The 17,989-nt window shown below is 43.3% G+C and overlaps 1 protein-coding gene across 1 annotated transcript; it reads right to left on the bottom strand.

Annotated features, from left to right (window-relative positions):
• Nucleotides 1-797: 797 nt before the first annotated feature.
• LOC121919748 (cholesterol 24-hydroxylase-like) lies at nt 798-14,822 on the bottom strand. The gene is made up of 6 exons (XM_042446636.1): nt 14,695-14,822; nt 12,463-12,619; nt 11,512-11,574; nt 10,222-10,294; nt 9,517-9,601; nt 798-900 (listed from the first exon to the last, which is right to left on the bottom strand). Exons 1-6 carry the CDS (start codon nt 14,737-14,739, stop codon nt 829-831), a joined length of 495 nt encoding a protein of 164 aa, XP_042302570.1. The 5' UTR covers nt 14,740-14,822; the 3' UTR covers nt 798-828.
• Nucleotides 14,823-17,989: the final 3,167 nt, after the last annotated feature.

Consider the following 17,989-nt stretch of genomic DNA (forward strand, 5'->3'; position numbering starts at 1 on the left):
TTATTGGAAGAAGGGGGAAGAAAAGAGGAAGAAGGAGAAGGAGTAGGAGAAAGAGGAAAGCTCTTTCCACTTTGCCTGGCTTTTCGGCCGGCGACGGAAGAAGCCAGGGAAGGGAGTGGGGCCTCGCTGAATCGAAGCCCCAAACCTCTGCCTGGCTTCTGCCGGCGACTGGAGGAAGCCAGGGAGAGGGAATGGGGCCTCGCTTTCCCTGCCCCACTTCCTCTGCGCGCGCGCCTGCCACTGACCCCTACTGAGGCCTGGGCTGGGCAGTGTTCAAGCCCTCGCCTTGGAGGCGAGGAAGGCGAGTGGAGGAGGAGTGGGTTGGCGCCGCAGCAGCCGCATTAGCGGCAGCGGCAATGGCCGGAGCGGGCCCCCAAGCAGGGGACCAAGCACGGGTGGGGGCCCAAACCGGACCGTGGACGCGGAGGGGCCCCCCAAACCGTGCTGGTCACGGGGGGGGCGTGCTATGGCAACCCTATGTCTGCCAAGCAAATCTGCATAATATATATATATAAATATATATTATATATATATATATATATATTTTGTTGATGCATTTTTCCTGCAAATAGTGATTTTCTATTTTACTATTTAGGTCCCCTTCTTCCCAAGAAACAAATTTGGGATGCTGAATTCAGAAAATACTACCATATGCTGCAGCCTTTCTAGGTCCTTACAGAATCCAGGTGACAATATCACAAGCCAAAATTCAGTTTGCACTGGAGGATTTGGTGGTGAATTCCAAGATGTTTTGCATAACCTATGCTGTAGTTCTATTCAGCAGACTCACTATCAATGCGGTGTTTGCTGGAATTTTGACTCCTTCAATTATGTTTTTCCGTTTCGTCCAGCGTATGGTGCCTGGCACTGGTGGGTTAATCGCAAGACTTCTTTAAGGACCTAAGACCATAATGAAACTGCATTGAGGAGCCAGACCTTGCTTTCAGCAGCAATGAGGCTTTTACAGATAGGAGAAATAGATTTCTTCGGAATATTTTTCCATTTATTAAAAATAATAATATCAAAAGCATGTATTCCTAAGACATTCTCAAAAAGCCTCATATTTATTCTGTAGAAGCTTATTGTTGTGATGTGCCTTCAAGTTTAATTCTGACATATTGGTGGACTCTCTCCTAGGGTTTGCAAGATATCTATGAGGAATTTTGCCAGGGCCTTCCTTTGAGGGCTGTGTGTGTAAATTTTCCAAAGTCACCCAGTGGGTTTCTACGGTTGAGTAGGTATTCAAACTTTGGCCTCCTGGATGTCCAAGTCCAACATTCAAAGATACAGCACAACTGGCTTTGTATAGATGAACTTAAAGGGAAAAGGAAATCTAGAGTGTTGCTTACTCAGAATCTCGCTGAGCTGCTTGACATGGCACTATGGTTTAGCATTGCCAAGCTAGGAGTTTATCGCACAGGCCCCTGGAATGGGGCTTTTTCCATTACAAAGGGGCCGGGAATGAGTGCAGAATGAGTGGGGGACGCATTTTTTACGCACACAAAGTCCCCATTCCCTTCCCTTCCGTTCCCCATCCGTTCCATAGTGAAATGATTTTTGAGAACTGTTTCATTAAACGTTCTCAAATTGCTCCTGTGGGACGGATGGGGAACAGAACGGAATGGAACGGAATGCGCACTTTTGTGTGTAGTAAAATGTGTCCCACGCTCATTCCGCACTATTCCCGGCCCTTTCGTTACATTCCCAATCCATTCTGGTGCGATAAACTTCCTAGTCCCCCTGTAGACAGAATAACAGGACCTCAGGCTGCAGAGGTGGGAAAGAGAGATAGAGCAAAAAAAAGTATCATGAGTTTTTCCCTTTATGCCCTAATCTGAATACTGCTCTGTGAAGTCCTGCCAGGACTATTTGAATCTTCCCTGCTTTTCTTTCATGTTGGTTCAGGCCATAGAATATTTTAGTGTAGGAAAATTCATTGTATTAGTTGTGGGAGGAGATGTAGGAGCCCCCGCATTTTTCCAGGTTTGGTTTGCCCTTTCCCAGCATGCTCTGCTTTAAGCTAGAGGCTTTTTAGTTTGGAGCAGTCTTTTGCTGTGAGCTGGCAGAGAGCTGTTTTGGTGGCAAACAGGCCCAGACAGCCGAAAAGGGCATTTCTTACACGTTAGCCAAATCAGTTACCAGGAATAGTTAGCCAAATCAGTTCCAGAAATTAGTTACCTCTCAAGACAAAGATTCAGGAGCTGAAAGACCCTGCACCAGCTCCATTGAGAGAGGAGATCAACCAAGATCAGACCCAGAAGATGACACCCTGAAGATTGCTGAAAGTCTGTAAAGTATCTTTTATCTAGAGCTGGGGAGGAGGAAAACTCTTTATTTTTGTTCTTTAAATTAAACTTCCCCCTTTTTTGAACTTTACATTCAGCTTCAGAGCCTTTTTGGGTAGAAGAGTTTGATCTCACCAGGGAACCGGCGTTGCACACCCAAATCTGCCACCCACCTTTAGTTGGGTGGTCTTCACCTGCCCTTAAGTGAGATATGCAGGAGAAGCCAGACATAGTCAGACACCCATTCTAGACTTTAGGAAAGCCGATTTAGTAAACTTAAAGAATACTGGGTATGATCCATGGTCAGCAATATTAAAAGAGAAGGGAGTTCAAAATGGATGTTAGTTTCTTAAAAGGGAGATACTGAAGGCACAAGTTCAAACGGTTCCATTGAGGAGAAAAGGAGAGTGTGTTCAAGAACCAAGTGGTGAACTAAAGAACTTTCAAGTGAGCTAAGTTTTAAACGGACATGTATAAGAAATGGAAAAATGGGGAAATCACAAAAAAGGAATTCTAAGAAATAGCAGGCATATGCGGGGTAAAGTCAGAAAAGCTAAAGCGCAGAATGAATTCGGCTTGCTAGAGAGGTTAAAAACAATAAAAAGGGCTTTTTTGGATATGTCTGCAGCAAAGGAAGAAGAGGAAATGATAGGGCCACTGCGTGGAGAAGATGCAAAATGCTATCAGGAGACACGAGAAAAGGCAGAATTCTTAACACCTTCTTTGTCTCAGTCTTCTCAGAAAAGGAAATGGGTGCTCAACCTGAGGATGAATGGAGTGGAGGATAGAAAAGAGGATTTCAGCACAGAATAAGTAAATAAGGAGCCTGGTGGCGCAGTGGTTAAATACCTGTACTGCAGCCATTAACTCGAAACCACAAGGTTGCGAGTTCAGACCAGAAAAGGGCCCAAGCTCGATTCAGGCTTGCATCCTTCCGAGGTCGCTAAAATGAGTACCCAGGACTGTTGGGGCAAATTAGCTTACTTGTTGTTCACCGCTATGATCTTTGGAATAGCGGTATATAATAAAACAAATATTATTATTATTATTATTATTAAAGGATAGTACAGGAATACTTGTTTAACCTAAACGAATATAAGTCTCCAGGACCAGATGAACTACAATCCGGGTATTAAAAGACTGGCAAATGTAATATCGGAGCCATCGGCAATCACATTTGAAAACTCCTGGAGAACAGGAGAAGTCCCAGCAGACTGGAGGAGGGCAAACGTTGTCCCTCATTCAAAAGGGGAAAAAGAGGATCCAAACAATTATCGTCCAGTTAGTCTGACATCTATACCAGGAAAGATTCTAGAGCAGATCATTAAAAAGAGAGTCTGTGAACATTTAGAAGGCAATCCCATAATCACAAAAAGTCAACATGGATTTCAGAGAAGAAGTCATGCCAGACAACCTTATATCTTTCTTTGATAAAATTACCAGCTTGGTAGATGAAGGGAATGCTGTGGATATAGTTATCTGATTTCAGTAAGGCCTTTGAAAATTTCCCATGACTTGTTGCAACAAGCTTGTAAATGTGGGCTAGACAAAGTAAGTGTTACATGGTTTGTAATTGGTTGACCGGCCGAACCAAAGGGTGCTCAACAATGGGCTCTTTTTCATCCTGGAGAAAGTGACCAGTGGGGTCCCACAGGGCTCTGTCCTGGGGCCAGTGCTATTCAACATTTTTATTATGATTTGGAGGACAAAATTGGGGGCATACTTATCAAATTGCAGATGAACCCAAATTAGGAGGAGTAGCTAATACTCCAGAGGACAGGTCAAGATTCAAAATGACCTGAACAGACTAGAAAACTGGCCAAAGCTAACAAAATGAAATTCAACACAGAGAGAAATGTAAGGTAACTGCACTTAGGGCGGAAAATGAAATGCACAGATATAGGATGGGGACATCTGGCTGAATGAAACTACATGTGAAAGGATATGGGAGTCCAAGTAGACCATAGTTGAATATAGTTAACAGTGCGATGCGGCAGCTAACAGGCCATTGCAATTTAGGCTGCATCAATAGAAGTATAGTGTCTAGATCAGGGAAGTAATCGTGCCACTCTATTCTGCTTTGGTCAGCCCCACCTGGAATCTGTGTCCCGTTCTAGGCACCACAATTCAAAAAGGACATTGAGAACGCGCATGTCCAAAGAGGGCGACTAAAATGGTGAAAGGTCTGGAAAACCATGTCCTATGAGGAATGACTTAGGGAGTTGGGGATGTTTAGCCTGGAGAGAGAGAAGGTTAAGAGGTGATATGATAAGCTCTATTAAATTTGAAAGGATGTCACATGAGGAGGGAGCAAGCTTGTTTTCTGCTGCTCCAGGGACTAGAACACGGAACAATGGATGCAAGCTCCAGGAAACGAGATTCCACTCAATTAGGAGGAACTTCCTGACTGTGAGGGCTGTTCGACGTGGAACAAACTCCCTCGGAGTGTAGTGAGTCTGCTTCCTTAGAGGTCTTTAAACAGAGGCGGATGGCCATCTGTCGGGGATGCTTTGATTGTGATTTCCTGCATGGCAGGGGGTTGGACTGGATGGCCCCTGTGGTCTCTTCCAACTCTACGTTCTATGATCTATGAGGAGACTGCAGCCAGAAAAACAGACGAAGATTAAGAACGGGAAGGGCAGTAATGAAAGAACTAGCAAGGACGTAGCCGGGGGGGGGGGTTTGGGGGGTCTGGTCCCCCCCTTCAGGCCTGGGGGCATCAAGCTCCTTCCTCCCCCCCTCCTCCTCTCCATTAAAACACGGAGCTCCGAGAGGGGAAGGGGGAAAGACAAAGCAAGCTCTTTCCCTTTCGTTTCCATAGAGTCAGTCTGGCTTCCACTCCTCCTCCTCCTCCTCCCCCCTCCTCCTTGTGTTTTTGCAAATATAAAAGTTCTCTCCAGGGAGGGAGGAGGTGAATCAAGGCAATTTAAAACTCCTCCGTCCCCTCCATCAAAGCACAGAGGACTAGAGGGAAAAATTCACGTGGAGCAGGGAGGCTGAGAGAGAAGGGGGGGAGGGAGGGAGGGCGGAAGAATGGGAGGGTGAGGAGGCTCTCCTGCCGGCCTGGCAAAGCCAGGAGGAGCCCAAGTGCCGCCCCTAAACTTCTGTTGCGGGGCCTGAGGGAGGGGCCAAAAAGCCTGAAAGGAGAGGAGCGAGGGAGGGAAAGGAAGCTGCATCAGGCTGCATCCACACTCAAGAAATATCCAGGTTTGGCAGCGATTTTAACTCTTTTGTGGCTCTTGGCTATGGAATTTGGAGAGTTAGCATGTTCTGGGGTCCAGATATCAAGGCTTGGCCCTTTTCTGCTCCTTCAGCCTTGTTTTTTTTCATTTTTAAAATAAAAATAAAATAAACTACACTTAGCTGGCCCTTTCAGCATATCAATGGGGATGCTTTGATTGAGAGTTCCATGCATGGCAGAATGGGGTTGGACTGGTGTGGCCATTCTTGGGGTCTCTTCCAACTCTGAGGATTCTAGGATTAATTAATTGAACCTAAGGACTCAATCTAAAGATCTTGGCCTCTCTGCCTCCTGCCTTGGAAGCAAAGTCATTGGAAGACCTCTGGGTTTTTATTGGCAGAGTTTTTTATTTTCCTTATTTTTGCCTTTTTAAAGGAGTTTCCCCAAAATTCGCCAGAGGATGATTGGGGCTCGGAGTCCTATGGCTCTCCAGGCATGCTAGACTGCAGGGCCCATCATCCAGCAGCACCACAGACTGCGGGAACTGCAGTCTAATAAGGTGCACACTGCAGAATAATCCATTCACACCACGTTAATGCTATGGAAAATCCTGGGATTTGTCTATGTTGTGGCACCAGAGCTCTCTGACAAAGAAATGCCTAAATATCTCAAAAACTACAATACCCAGATGTTGTTGTTGTTGTTGTTTGTTTCTTAAATCCACCCTTTCTCCCAATATAGAGACCAAGGTGTGATTTTCCATAGCATTAATCTATAGTATATCTTTCTACAATGTTGAGGACACCTCCATTACATAATTTGTTGAGGATGCTTTGACTGGGAGGTTCCTGCATGGCAGAATGGGGTTGGCTGGATGGCCTTCGTAGGGTCTCTTCCAACTCTATGATTCCATGATTCTATAGCACTCTGAGCCTACTGTGTTTTTAATTGTTTTTAAAGTATAACGTTTAAAGTTATAAAGTCTTATAATGCACAGCCATGCACTGATGGACTATTGCACTAATTGTATTTATTGTTTTATATCCCTGCCTTTCTCTCAAAATAGGAATTCGCTTAAAGGGTTTGTTTTTTATAAAAAAGAAGGAAGGTATAATGTCTTGGAATTTAAAATTATGACAGACAGATAGCTAGATAGATGATAGATGAGTCTTGGAATTAAAATTGTGTGCATGTGTTATGTAGTGTGTGTGGTGTGTGTGTGTGTGTGTGTGGTGTTGGAATTAAAATCCCTCTTGGAAGTGGGAATGAATGTTGTGTGGATGCAGCCTGGTTCTTAGCTCAGCTCAGAAGTTGGAATGCAGTGTCTCAAGCATGAGCAGAGTGTCTCTGGGCATGAACAGAGTGGGCTGCCGCTCATTGCTTGAACAGTTGCACTTTATTTATCGAGCTGAATTTATCTGATGTAAACGCCTCAGAGGAAGGACTCAGTTTGCATCTGCACTGAAAAAAATAATCCAGTTTGATGCCACTTTAGCTGCCCTTGGCACCATATTGTGGAATGCTGGGACTTGTAGTTTGTTGTGGCACCTGACAGAGAAGGCCAAACAAGCTTCTCAAAACTACAAATCCCAAGTTCCATAGCAGCACGGAGCCATAACGGAAGTTCAGTGGTGCCATTCTAATGTAACGCTCAACCCCCTTTTTGAGTCGGGGGGGGGGCTCTTAGCCTCTCAAAATGGTGGCACTTAGTCTGGACCCCCCCCTTCCCAAAAATCCTGGCTACGTCCCTGGAACTAGAGAAGATCCTAACATGCAAGGAACAAACTGAGTACAAAAGTTAGAACTGTACAAGCCATTGTATTCCCTATTACCATGTATAGATGGAGAGAGCTGGACAGTTAAAAAGGAGTATAGGAGGAAAATCAACTCATTTGAGCTGTGGTGCTGAAGAAGACTGCTAAGGATTCCATAGACAGCCAATAAAACAAACAAATGGGTCCTGAAGCCGATCAAGCCAGAAATCGCCTTAGAAGCCAAGATGACAAAACTCAAGTTGTCATACTTTGGCCACATCATGAGGAGGCATAAATCACTGGAAAAAACAATAATGCTTGGAAAGGTAGAGGGAAGTAGAAAGAGAGGAAGGCCACATTCAAGATGGATGGACTCTATTAAAGAGATCACAAGTATGAATTTGCAGGAATTGAACAGAGCAGTGGAGGACAGGAGGCCTTGTAGATGTCCCATCAGCAGGGTCACCATGCGTTGAAATTGACTTGAGGGCAGTTAACAACAACAACAACAATCATTTCTCTAGTCATCATACTGGCTACAACTGATAGGAGCAACACTTCCATTTAGAGCAGAGATTAGCAAATCCACTGTGGGGAGGGGCCAATGTTTGCCCTTCCATTCCCCTGAATGAACACACCAGTCTACTCCAGGCAACCCAGAAGTAATGTGATGTCACCTGTGGCTTTGTTTTCCACTAAACATCAACAATTTGGGGTTTGTTTCTAGTTTTTCTTGGGAGGACAAATCTAACCAAATTAGGGCCCGAACAAACAGGCCAAAATAAAGCTGCTTCGGGTCACTTTGGAGGTATGCTGTTTAAATAACACATGCATCTTAAGAGGCCAGAAGCTGTACCAAAGCTGTGCTAGAGCATGGCTTTGGTGCAGCTTCCAGCCTCTTAGGATGCATGCATCATTTAAACAGTATACCTCCAATAAAACAAACAAATGGGTCCGAAGCAGCTTTATTTTGGCCTGTCTGTTTGAGCCCTTAGTATGCTATTGAGACAGCTGGGAGCAATTTTTTGCACTGGAGGAATAGGAGTGCCTTCTTGTCTACAGGGCTACACATTCCCAGCACTGGTGTAGTGCTGCCTCTTACCTTTAAGGAAAAGAACTGCAGATATAATTAAATAAAATTGTGTCTCATACTCTTTCACCCAGTTATTACCAGATTTCAGAAAATAAGCAGGGCTGTGCCTCGTTGGTACTTGAGTGGAAGACAATCATGTATTTCCAGGAAGAGCTAGGAAAGAATCCTGTCTCAAACCCTGAAGAGCCACTGTCAGTCAGAGTTGAAAATACTGGGCTAGACATCAGATGAATCAATGATACAGTTTAGCATATCTTTCTACGGCCCGGTACAGATGGGCACATTGCGGCGATATTAGGTCCAGATGCGCCCAGCCCTAGTAACATCACACGTGTGCGTGCCCGTCCACACAGTGGGTGCCACAACTGCATAGCTGTGGCACTGCATACAGACGCCTGTCAGCAGAAGCGGCGTCACATGGCTGAATCGCAGCCCTTATTACAGCGCAAAAAGGGAGCTGCCTAGAGCTCCTTTTTGAGTGCTCATCTGGATGCTGCTGCACAACTGCGCAGCAAAGAGGGGTGGCATATCACCACCTGCCTGTACCATGCCAACATTTTCAACTTTGTATGATTCTCCCTTAGGTCCCAGTTTTGTTAGCCCCTTAAAATAACATCAAAGTGAAAGTTGCTTCAATAAGTCTGAGAAAGGGGGAAGTGGATCATTTGTCACCAATATCATCACAGAGACATGATGCCCAATGGATACTCAGGTTGCCTACAGGATCCCATGACAAGAAGAGTGACAGATCGCCTATTTGGAGGCAAAGTATTGTATTTTCCACACCTTCATTAAATTTTTGAATTCTAGAAAAAATGCAAAATTTATTCTTTCCAGAATGTTGGCTTAGACAGATGTTCAGGTGATCCAGCACTGATCTTATGTACGCCAACCAGCTGTGCCAAAGCATATTAAGAGTATTCAAAGCAGCTCTTTGGCCTTGCTATTGTTGTTGTGTGCCTTCAAGTTGTTTCTGACTTATGGTGACCCTAAGCAGAACCCATCATGGGGTTTTCTTGGCAAATTTTGTTCAGGGGTGTTTGGCTTTGCCTTCCTCTGAGGCTGAGAAAGTGTGACTTGCCCAAGATCACACAGTTGGTTTCTGTGGCTGAGCAGTTATTTGAACCCTGGTCTCCAGAGTTGTAATTCAATGACTACATAATCAAACCAGTACACCACACTGGCTCTCTTATTCAAACATACCTGGGATAAATACTCAAACTTTCCAAGATCTTCATAGGCAATGTCTCTTTTCACCCCAATGACTTCATCCACTTCTGTCTGAAGTCTATGAAGCAGAGGCAAGAAAAACTTTAGTTCACAAAATGCATTTTTGACTGTCCATTGGATGTTATGCTCATTGAGAAATATAATGTCTGAATCAGATAATTCCAAGTGTTTGGAGTGCAATTCTATCTCTTATCTAAGAGCACCAAACTTAATGGATTGTACTGAGGGGATATATATATATAGGACTGCAAATTGTTGGCAAGTAAGGGAGATTGGAGAGGCTTGAGGAAATACCAATGTGATAATGAAAATTGCTGAGAGTTAGAGTGACAATCACCCACTTCACCTATTTCATCTGCCCAAGTGAACACCTGCTTAAAGCCCATAAGAGCTATTCATGTGAAATAATAATTAATAATAATAATTTGTTTTATTTATATACCGCTATTCCAAAGATCATAGCGGTGAACACCAAGTAAGCTAATTAGCAAGTAAGCTAATTTGCACCCAACAGTCTGGGTACTCATTTTAGCGACCTTGGAAGGATGCAAACCTGAGTCAAGCTTGGGCCCTTTTGCTGGTCTTGAACTCGCAATAGCTCAAACTAGCTCAGAAGTAAAAAAACAAAACCTGTCAAAGAGTATAATCAGTAAAAGAATAGGCAGATAGTTCACCTACTTTTCAGCTATGTCTGGGTGCCGTCCCAGTTCCATTATAGTAAAAGATAATTGATTAGCAGTGGTTTCATGACCTGTTAAAGAAAAATAAGGAGGAGGAATAGAAATAAAACTAATTACATGTGATCAGTTCATAAAGTAAAAGACTCCAGCTAAAAATACTTTCAGGGTGGTGACAGAAATCTCAGATTTGACAGCAGATATCAATAGCACAATTGAGCTTACGAAATTTAATACAATCCTAATCCATTACATATATGTAGCTAATTACAGGTAGCCCTCCACATTTGCAACTTTTACTTTTGCAGATTTGATTATTCACAGATTTGATTAATATGGGCCCAAAACACACGGGCCAAAAGTGAGACTTCCATTCATTTTGGTGGGCAGGGTGGACAGACGACATACGCACCTGGAACTGCCAGAAGCTGCTCCGAGGCTGCCTAAGGCAGCCTGAAGCCACTGGGAAAAGGAACATGGAAAAAGCACTCCTTGCCAGCAGCTTGTTTGGGATTGCAACAGTGGTCCACTTTCAGAGCAGTCTGTCTGGTCACTGTGGTCCGCAGCCAATCAGTGGCCGAACGGGGCTGGAGTAGCCAGAGGCTGCTCCAAGCCACCAGTCTGCTTCACCCCATGTTCTCTTTAGGAATCTCTAGGTCCTCCAGTGTGACTCTGCTGGAAGGTGGCCATAGATTTGTATTGGAGGACCTAGGGATTCCAAGAAAAAACACTTCCCTGGCTGTTTATAGGTTCTGCAGCCTGATTCTGTAGCCAACATCTGGAGGATGTTGACCACAGAGTTGTGCTAGAGAACCTAGAAATTCCTAGAAAGGTACTCTCTGGTAAATAATAATAATAATAATAATAATAATAATAATAATAATAATGTTTTAAATTGTGTTTTTATTCACTTTCATGGGGGACCTGTGCCCCTAATCCCAGTGAATGTGGAAGGCCCATTTAGGTATTTTTATATAAGTATTTTTAATTTAAAGAAGCAAAACACAAAGATGTGCATCTCTAGTGAACTAGCCAAATCTGGCAAGTAGCCAAGGGGAGGGTCCGAGGGATCCGGACCCCACCTTCCATTAGAAAAATGAATGGCATGCGCTGCTGCGCCGCTGTGCCCAAGCTCCATTATAATGGTGGCACTTAGTTTGGAAACCCCCCCTTCCTAAAATCCTGGCTACGTCCCTGATGGCAGTCACCCATCCTTGTCCTGAAATGAAGATTAGAAGTGATTCTATACGTAAACAGTGATTATGTATTAAAGATAACATGATACACAAACCTGCAACAAAGAAGGTGACAAAATTGTCCAGCATATTTTCTTCACCACAGTCCCCTTCTTCAGCTATCAAGGGCAAGAAAGAAAGAGAAAGTTTGTCATCTCTTTGAAGCCATACCAGCCCTATAGGATCTGGCTCTACTAGCACAGGGTTTGAGAACATGACCACAAAGAAGTGGCAGGGTCATACTCTGTGGAGGCAATAATATTATTACCTAATCAGCTATATAACATTCTCTCTATATATAAATATATATACAGTCAGCCCTCCATATCCATGGACTTTTTTTTATCCACAGATTCAAGCATCTACAACTTGAAAATATTTTAAAAATATAGAAATTCCAAAAAGGAAATCCTGATTTTGCTTTTTTATGTAATAGTATTAAGTATATAATAGAACACTGAATAAAAAGGATTTCATGCTAAATGTAATAATACAAATAAACAAAATAGCAAGTGAAAATAGCAATAAAAAAACTCAGCAGGAAACAGGTACGGATTCTGGAACTGAGATCACAAGTCAGGATCGCAGCAATACTGCTCCATTTTCTGCCATAAAAAAAAGGCAAATTTGAGAATGATTTCTAAAAAGTATACCTAGTGTAATATACTTTGGCCAAACCACTATTGTATAGCTGTAAGGAGCCAGAGCAGCACAATGCTTGTAAGTGCTAGACTACGAATTTGGAGATCAGTGTTCAATTCCTAGCTCAGCCATGAGGTACACTAAGTGACCTTGGGCAAGTTACATGCTCTTGGCAACTGCAAGCCTCCTCTGAACAAACCTTGCCAAGAAAACCCTGTGATAGAGGGTATTATGGTTGCCATACGTTGGGAATGACTTGAAGGCACACAACAACAATATAGCTGTAAACCATTTTGTACTGTCCTGGCTTTGCCTGAAGCCATTTACACAAATTATGGTGTTTCTGGCCACAAGGAGTCTCTTACCAACATTCTTTAGTATTTGAGTGAGAATATCCAAGGGTACTTCTTCTCCATTCTGGATGGCCTTGCGCCTCTGCTCAATACACTCTTTCCCAGTGCGACGAAGCAGTCTCAAGCTTTTCTGAATCTCATTCACAGTTTTTCTATTTCCTGGCATGTACTAAATAAATGAAGGAGTGAAGGAGGAAGAACTTCTCTTAAAATAATCTTAATGAGAGTATGACATCTATCTTTTCTGCTAAGACAGGGATGAACAAAAAATAGAATGTACTTGAATGATGGAGCATCAGCCAAATTCACTGTTGGTTGCTGCTGCTGTTGCTTGGTTTTATGAGGCTGTTTCACATGACTCGCTCTCTTAAGAAGTAAAATTTTATTCTCTTAGCAATATGCTACTTTAACAACCTATGCTGAACGATGTCATATATATTTCATAAACAAAACAAATAAGTTGTATGTTATTATGATGTTTAAAAAAGAATCCAAAGAATGTAGCCTTGATTGCCAAATGCAACACATCACTGGACTCCAAATAAAGAAAAGTCTCAGCATGGGGCTTACAAAGTAGTACAGAGCTCGGAGTTGCACCTGCATTACGGAGCTCAGTAAAGTCAATCAATATTATCTTACACTGAGCTGGAGATTTGCACACCTTAACTTACAACCACAATCGCAATAGAGGAGTGGTTATGAACCCATGGTCTGTGGACCCCCCAGTGGGGCACAATGTCCTCACAGGAGGTCCGTGAAGGCTTCGAAACAGCTTAGCAAACCTCCTCCCTGAAGTGGAATGGCTGGTCCTGCATGCTGACGTTCAATCTGCTCCAGCTGCATACTGGTAGGAAGAAGCAGGAGAAACATCTTCCTTCCCACTCTGGCATCTCTGAGGCAAGGTTTTACAGATAGTTCAGTGTTCAGGTGGTATTATTCTTATTACTCTTATTATTAAATAATAGGGTTTTAAATCTTGAATTAAATCTTAGGGTCTAGGGCAGTCTTTCCCAACCTGTGGGTCGGGACCCCTTTGGGGGTCGCATGACCTTTCATGGGGGTCGCCTAAGACCATTGGAAAACACATATTTAATTACAGTTATGAACTAGCAATGAAAATAATTTCATTGGTTTGGGTCACCACAACATGAGGAACTGTATTACAGGGTCGCGGCATTAGGAAGGTTGGGAATCACTGGTCTAGGGCATATCTACAATGGGACCATTAGGAATGTTATGATGTACAAAAGCACCTCTGCTTATATCACTGTCTGGTGGTCTGCAACTGGCACATCGAGAGCCAGTGTGGTGTAGTGGCTTGATTGTTGGATTACAACTCTGGAGACCAGGGTTCAATTCCCAGCATGGCCATGAAACCCACTGGATGATCATGGGCAAGTCACATGCTCTCAGCTTCAGGGGAGCAATGGCAAACCATCTCTGAACAAAATTTTCCAAGAAAGCCCCATTATAGGTTTGCCTTAGGATCACCATAAGTAGGAAACGGCTTGAAGGCAAACAACAACAACAACAACAGGGATACAAAATGTACAAACAGCTTGTTCTCTGTATCAGTGAAGGAACATGAAAACAGAAGAGTCAGGCCAGAATCAGTAGCCTGACAAGAACACTACGGCGTGGGACAGATCGTCCAAAAAGGATGGTCTCCCGGTGCCCTGGTTTGCTCTGCGGGGAAGCTGCAGCCTCCAGACTGCGGGACTTCCCCGCGGAGCAAAAAGATTGTGACGCTGAGACATGCAGATGCTAGGCGTCCATCACGCCAAAATGGCGTCACAGGTGAGGGGCGTCGCATGGCACGATGGCGCCCTATAATGCCCATCTGGAACAGGCCTACACCTCACCTGATTCCTGTTAGTCCAAAAAAATGAATTATTAACCTCTGGCATGCTTCAGTGATAGGTCTGCAACAGAGCATAGAGCAGACCAACAGAACCAGAGCTCAGAAAAGTTATTTTGCAGGACAATTCCCAGAATCTACCAACTAGTATAACCAAGAGCCCTGTTGCCTGTGGATTTGGGGAGCTGAAGTTAAAAAAAAGTTTGTAAACTGTGAGGAGAACCATCCACAGCAAACTAACACAGTAGTGCAGAGAGTAATGCTCATAGCTTCCACAGTTAAATTTTGACTTGAAACCTGACGTTTACAACCTTGGATGAGTGAGCTTAACAAACACAACACTTTGGGAGAGGGAGTCAATTCAAAGAAGAAAAAGCTGTACTGACCTCGAATAATGGAATGCGTGCATTAGCCATCCCTTTCATGACCATGTTCACGGCATGTGGGAAAGGTGTCTGCTCATCATGTAAGGTGTTCAATTCTAGGCCAAAAGCCACCTGATAATAATGACAGAGATTAGAAGACTGGTCAGTGATATGAAGGGTTAGGTCTGGGAAGGGAAGAATGCTGTTATGTTGAATTATATTGATTGGGACAAAAACTTCCCCAATAGCAAAAAACAATAGATTTGTTGGGATACTTTTTGCCTTGCTGTTTTTCTGTTTGTAAAAAGAAAAACTGTTTATATGGGAGGTGGCTGAAAATTGGGAAACAGATCACAGCTGTTCAAGAATCAGAAGTTCTGCACTTTAAGTTAAATTCTTTGTGAATTCTGCAATAAAGCAGGTTGTGGGTCTAAAACATCCTGTTCTGGTGCATGTAATCAGAAGTTCTCCATTGTTATGCTTCCTGACTCACTCAGTTGCTAAGGAATAAATTTAGCCTCATACAAGTTTACCAAATGAGTAATAAGAAGGGCTCCTTCCCAGCTCTTTCCCTTTGTGATGCCCTTTGATGGCAGCCCAGCGTTGACCTCCATATCAAAAGTACAGTTTGCCTTCTGTATCCACAGATCCTACATCCATTGCTTCAGCCATCCATGACTTGAAAAAAAAATTCTTTAAAAAGTAACAAAAAGCAAACCTTGATTTTTCCATTTTATATAAGGGACACCATTTTATTAAAAGTAAAGGTTTCCCCTTGACAGGTGTCTGACTGTAGGAATCAGAAGTTCTACATTATAAGTTGAATCCTTTGTGGATCTTCAACAAAGCAGGCTATGGGTCTAAAACATAGAATCATAGAGTTGGAAGAGACCGCAAGGGCCATGCAGGAGCTCTCAATCAAAGCATCCCCGATAGATGGCCATCCAGCCTCTGTTTAAAGACCTGCAAGGAAGGAGATTCCACTACAGTCCGAGGGAGTTAGTTCCACTGTCAAACAGCCCTTACTGTCAGGGTCCTAGTCTCTGGAGCAGCAGAAAACAAGCTAGCTCCCTCCTCTATATGACATCCCTTCAAGTATTTAAACAGGGCTATCATATCACCTCTTAACCATCTCTTCTCCAGGCTAAACATCCCCAGCTCCCTAAGTCGTTCTTCATAGGGCATGGTTTCCATCCCCTTCACCATTTTAGTTGTCCTGCTTTGGACACGTTCCAGTTTCTCAACATCATTTTTGAATTGTGGTGCCCAGAACTGGACACAATATTCCAGGTGGGGCCTGACCAAAGCAGAATACAGTGGCACTATTACTTCTCTTGATCTAGACACTATACTTTTATTGATGCAGCCTAAAATTGCATTGGCCTTGTTAGCTGCTGCATGGCACTGTTGACTCATATTCAACTTGTGGTCCACTTGGACTCCCACATCCCTTTCACACGTAGTCTCATTCAGCCTGGTGTCACCCATCCTATATCTGTGCATTTCATTTTTCTGCCCTAAGTGCAGTACCTTACATTTCTCCGTGTTGAAATTAATTTGTTAGCTTTGGCCCAGCTTTCTAATCTATTAAGATCATTTTGAATTTTGATCCTGTCCTCTGGGGTATTAGCTACTCCTCCTAGTTTGGTGTCATCTGCAAATTTGATAAGTATGCCCCTAATTGTTTCATACAAGTCATTGATAAAGATGTTGAATAGCACTGGGCCCAGGACAGAACCCTGTGGGACCCACTGGTCACTTCTCTCCAGGATGAAAAGAAACCATTGTTGAGCACCCTTTGGGTTTGGCCAGTCAACCAATTACAAATCCATGTAATAGTTATCTCATCTAGCCCACATTTCACTAGCTTGTTTCCAAGAATGTCATGGGAAACTTTGTCAAAGGCCTTACTGAAATCAAGATATACTATATCCACAGCAATCCCCTTCATCTACCAAGCTGGTAATTTTATATACAGTGGTACCCCGGGATACGAAATCACCGCGTTATGAAATTTCCGGGATACGAAAAAATTAGATAGGAAAAAACTGTTTCGGGTTACGGTTTTTTTTTCGGCTTACGAAAAAATTTTTTGGTGCTTTTCGGCGCTTTTTCGCACGAAATCACGGCTTTCCAGCGCTAGCGGCTATGGCTTTTTCGGGTTGCGAAATCTTTCGGGTTACGAACGGCGCCGCGGAACGAATTAAATTCGTAACCCGGGGTACCACTGTATAAAAAAAGAGAGATTAGATTTGTCTGGCATGACTTCTTTCTCTGAAACCCGTGTGGACTTTTTGTGATTATGGCATTGCTTTCTAGATGTTCACAGACTCTCTCTTTAATGATATGCTTTCTTGGTATAGATGTCAGACTACCTGGATGATAATAGTTGGGATCCTCGTGCATGGAGTTGTTCAGGATCACAAGTTCTGCTCATCTCTGTTACTGAACCAAGGGAGCCAACACTGACAAAGACAACTCTGTGGCCATGTGGCCGCCATGACTAAATGCCAAGGTGCACAGAATGCTGTTGCCTCCCACCAAAGTGGTATCTATTTATCTACTTGCAGTTTTACATGCTTTCGAACTACTAGGTTGGCAGAAGCTAAGACTAATGATGGGAGCTCATTCCGTTCCGTGGCACTTGGGTCTCAAACTGCCGATTGAATTGACTTTGCACTATTAGAGTCGTGTCTTACTGCTAAACCCCACATCCCTACACCATTTTTCTACACTATTGTTTATAATGGGTTGGAGCATCCATAGAATGTCCTGTAAGAATTTTGGTATCCATAGAACGTCCTGGAAGGAAATCCCATGGATACTGAAGGCCCAATGTATTTCCCACTCTACAACAGAAACAGAAACTCATCTAGTCACTACCTTTGCATGATGTCCCGTGTACCCGTCTCAGAAGTTACATCACATCCACTTTGGTTTCTCCATCTGCTCTTTTTCCGCTCTTTCATAGCTCTTCTGCTTGGTCATTGAAAATTCCCATAAGGCCAAAAGGTAACTAAAATTAATACAAGCTATTGAAGAAAGAGTGTTGTAGTTTTAAAGTCATTTTTGTAATTAAAGCAGGGGTTTTAAATGTAAGGCAGACACAAGAAAACGAAATTGTTCACTGCACACAAACATACAGCGCACAGGAATATAAACGCCGCTTCTATCAGTTTGACAGTGGCCCAGTATTGTCAGCTCTGGTTGGCCGTGCATCTCCTAGGTTTTCAGGCATGACTCTTTCTTAGCTCTACTCAAAATCCCTGATTTTCAAGGTGGTTTCATATCCAAATATAGATATACATCAGTTGTG

The sequence above is a fragment of the Sceloporus undulatus genome, chromosome 1 (genome assembly GCF_019175285.1).
Source record: "Sceloporus undulatus isolate JIND9_A2432 ecotype Alabama chromosome 1, SceUnd_v1.1, whole genome shotgun sequence".
NCBI lineage: Eukaryota > Metazoa > Chordata > Lepidosauria > Squamata > Phrynosomatidae > Sceloporus > Sceloporus undulatus.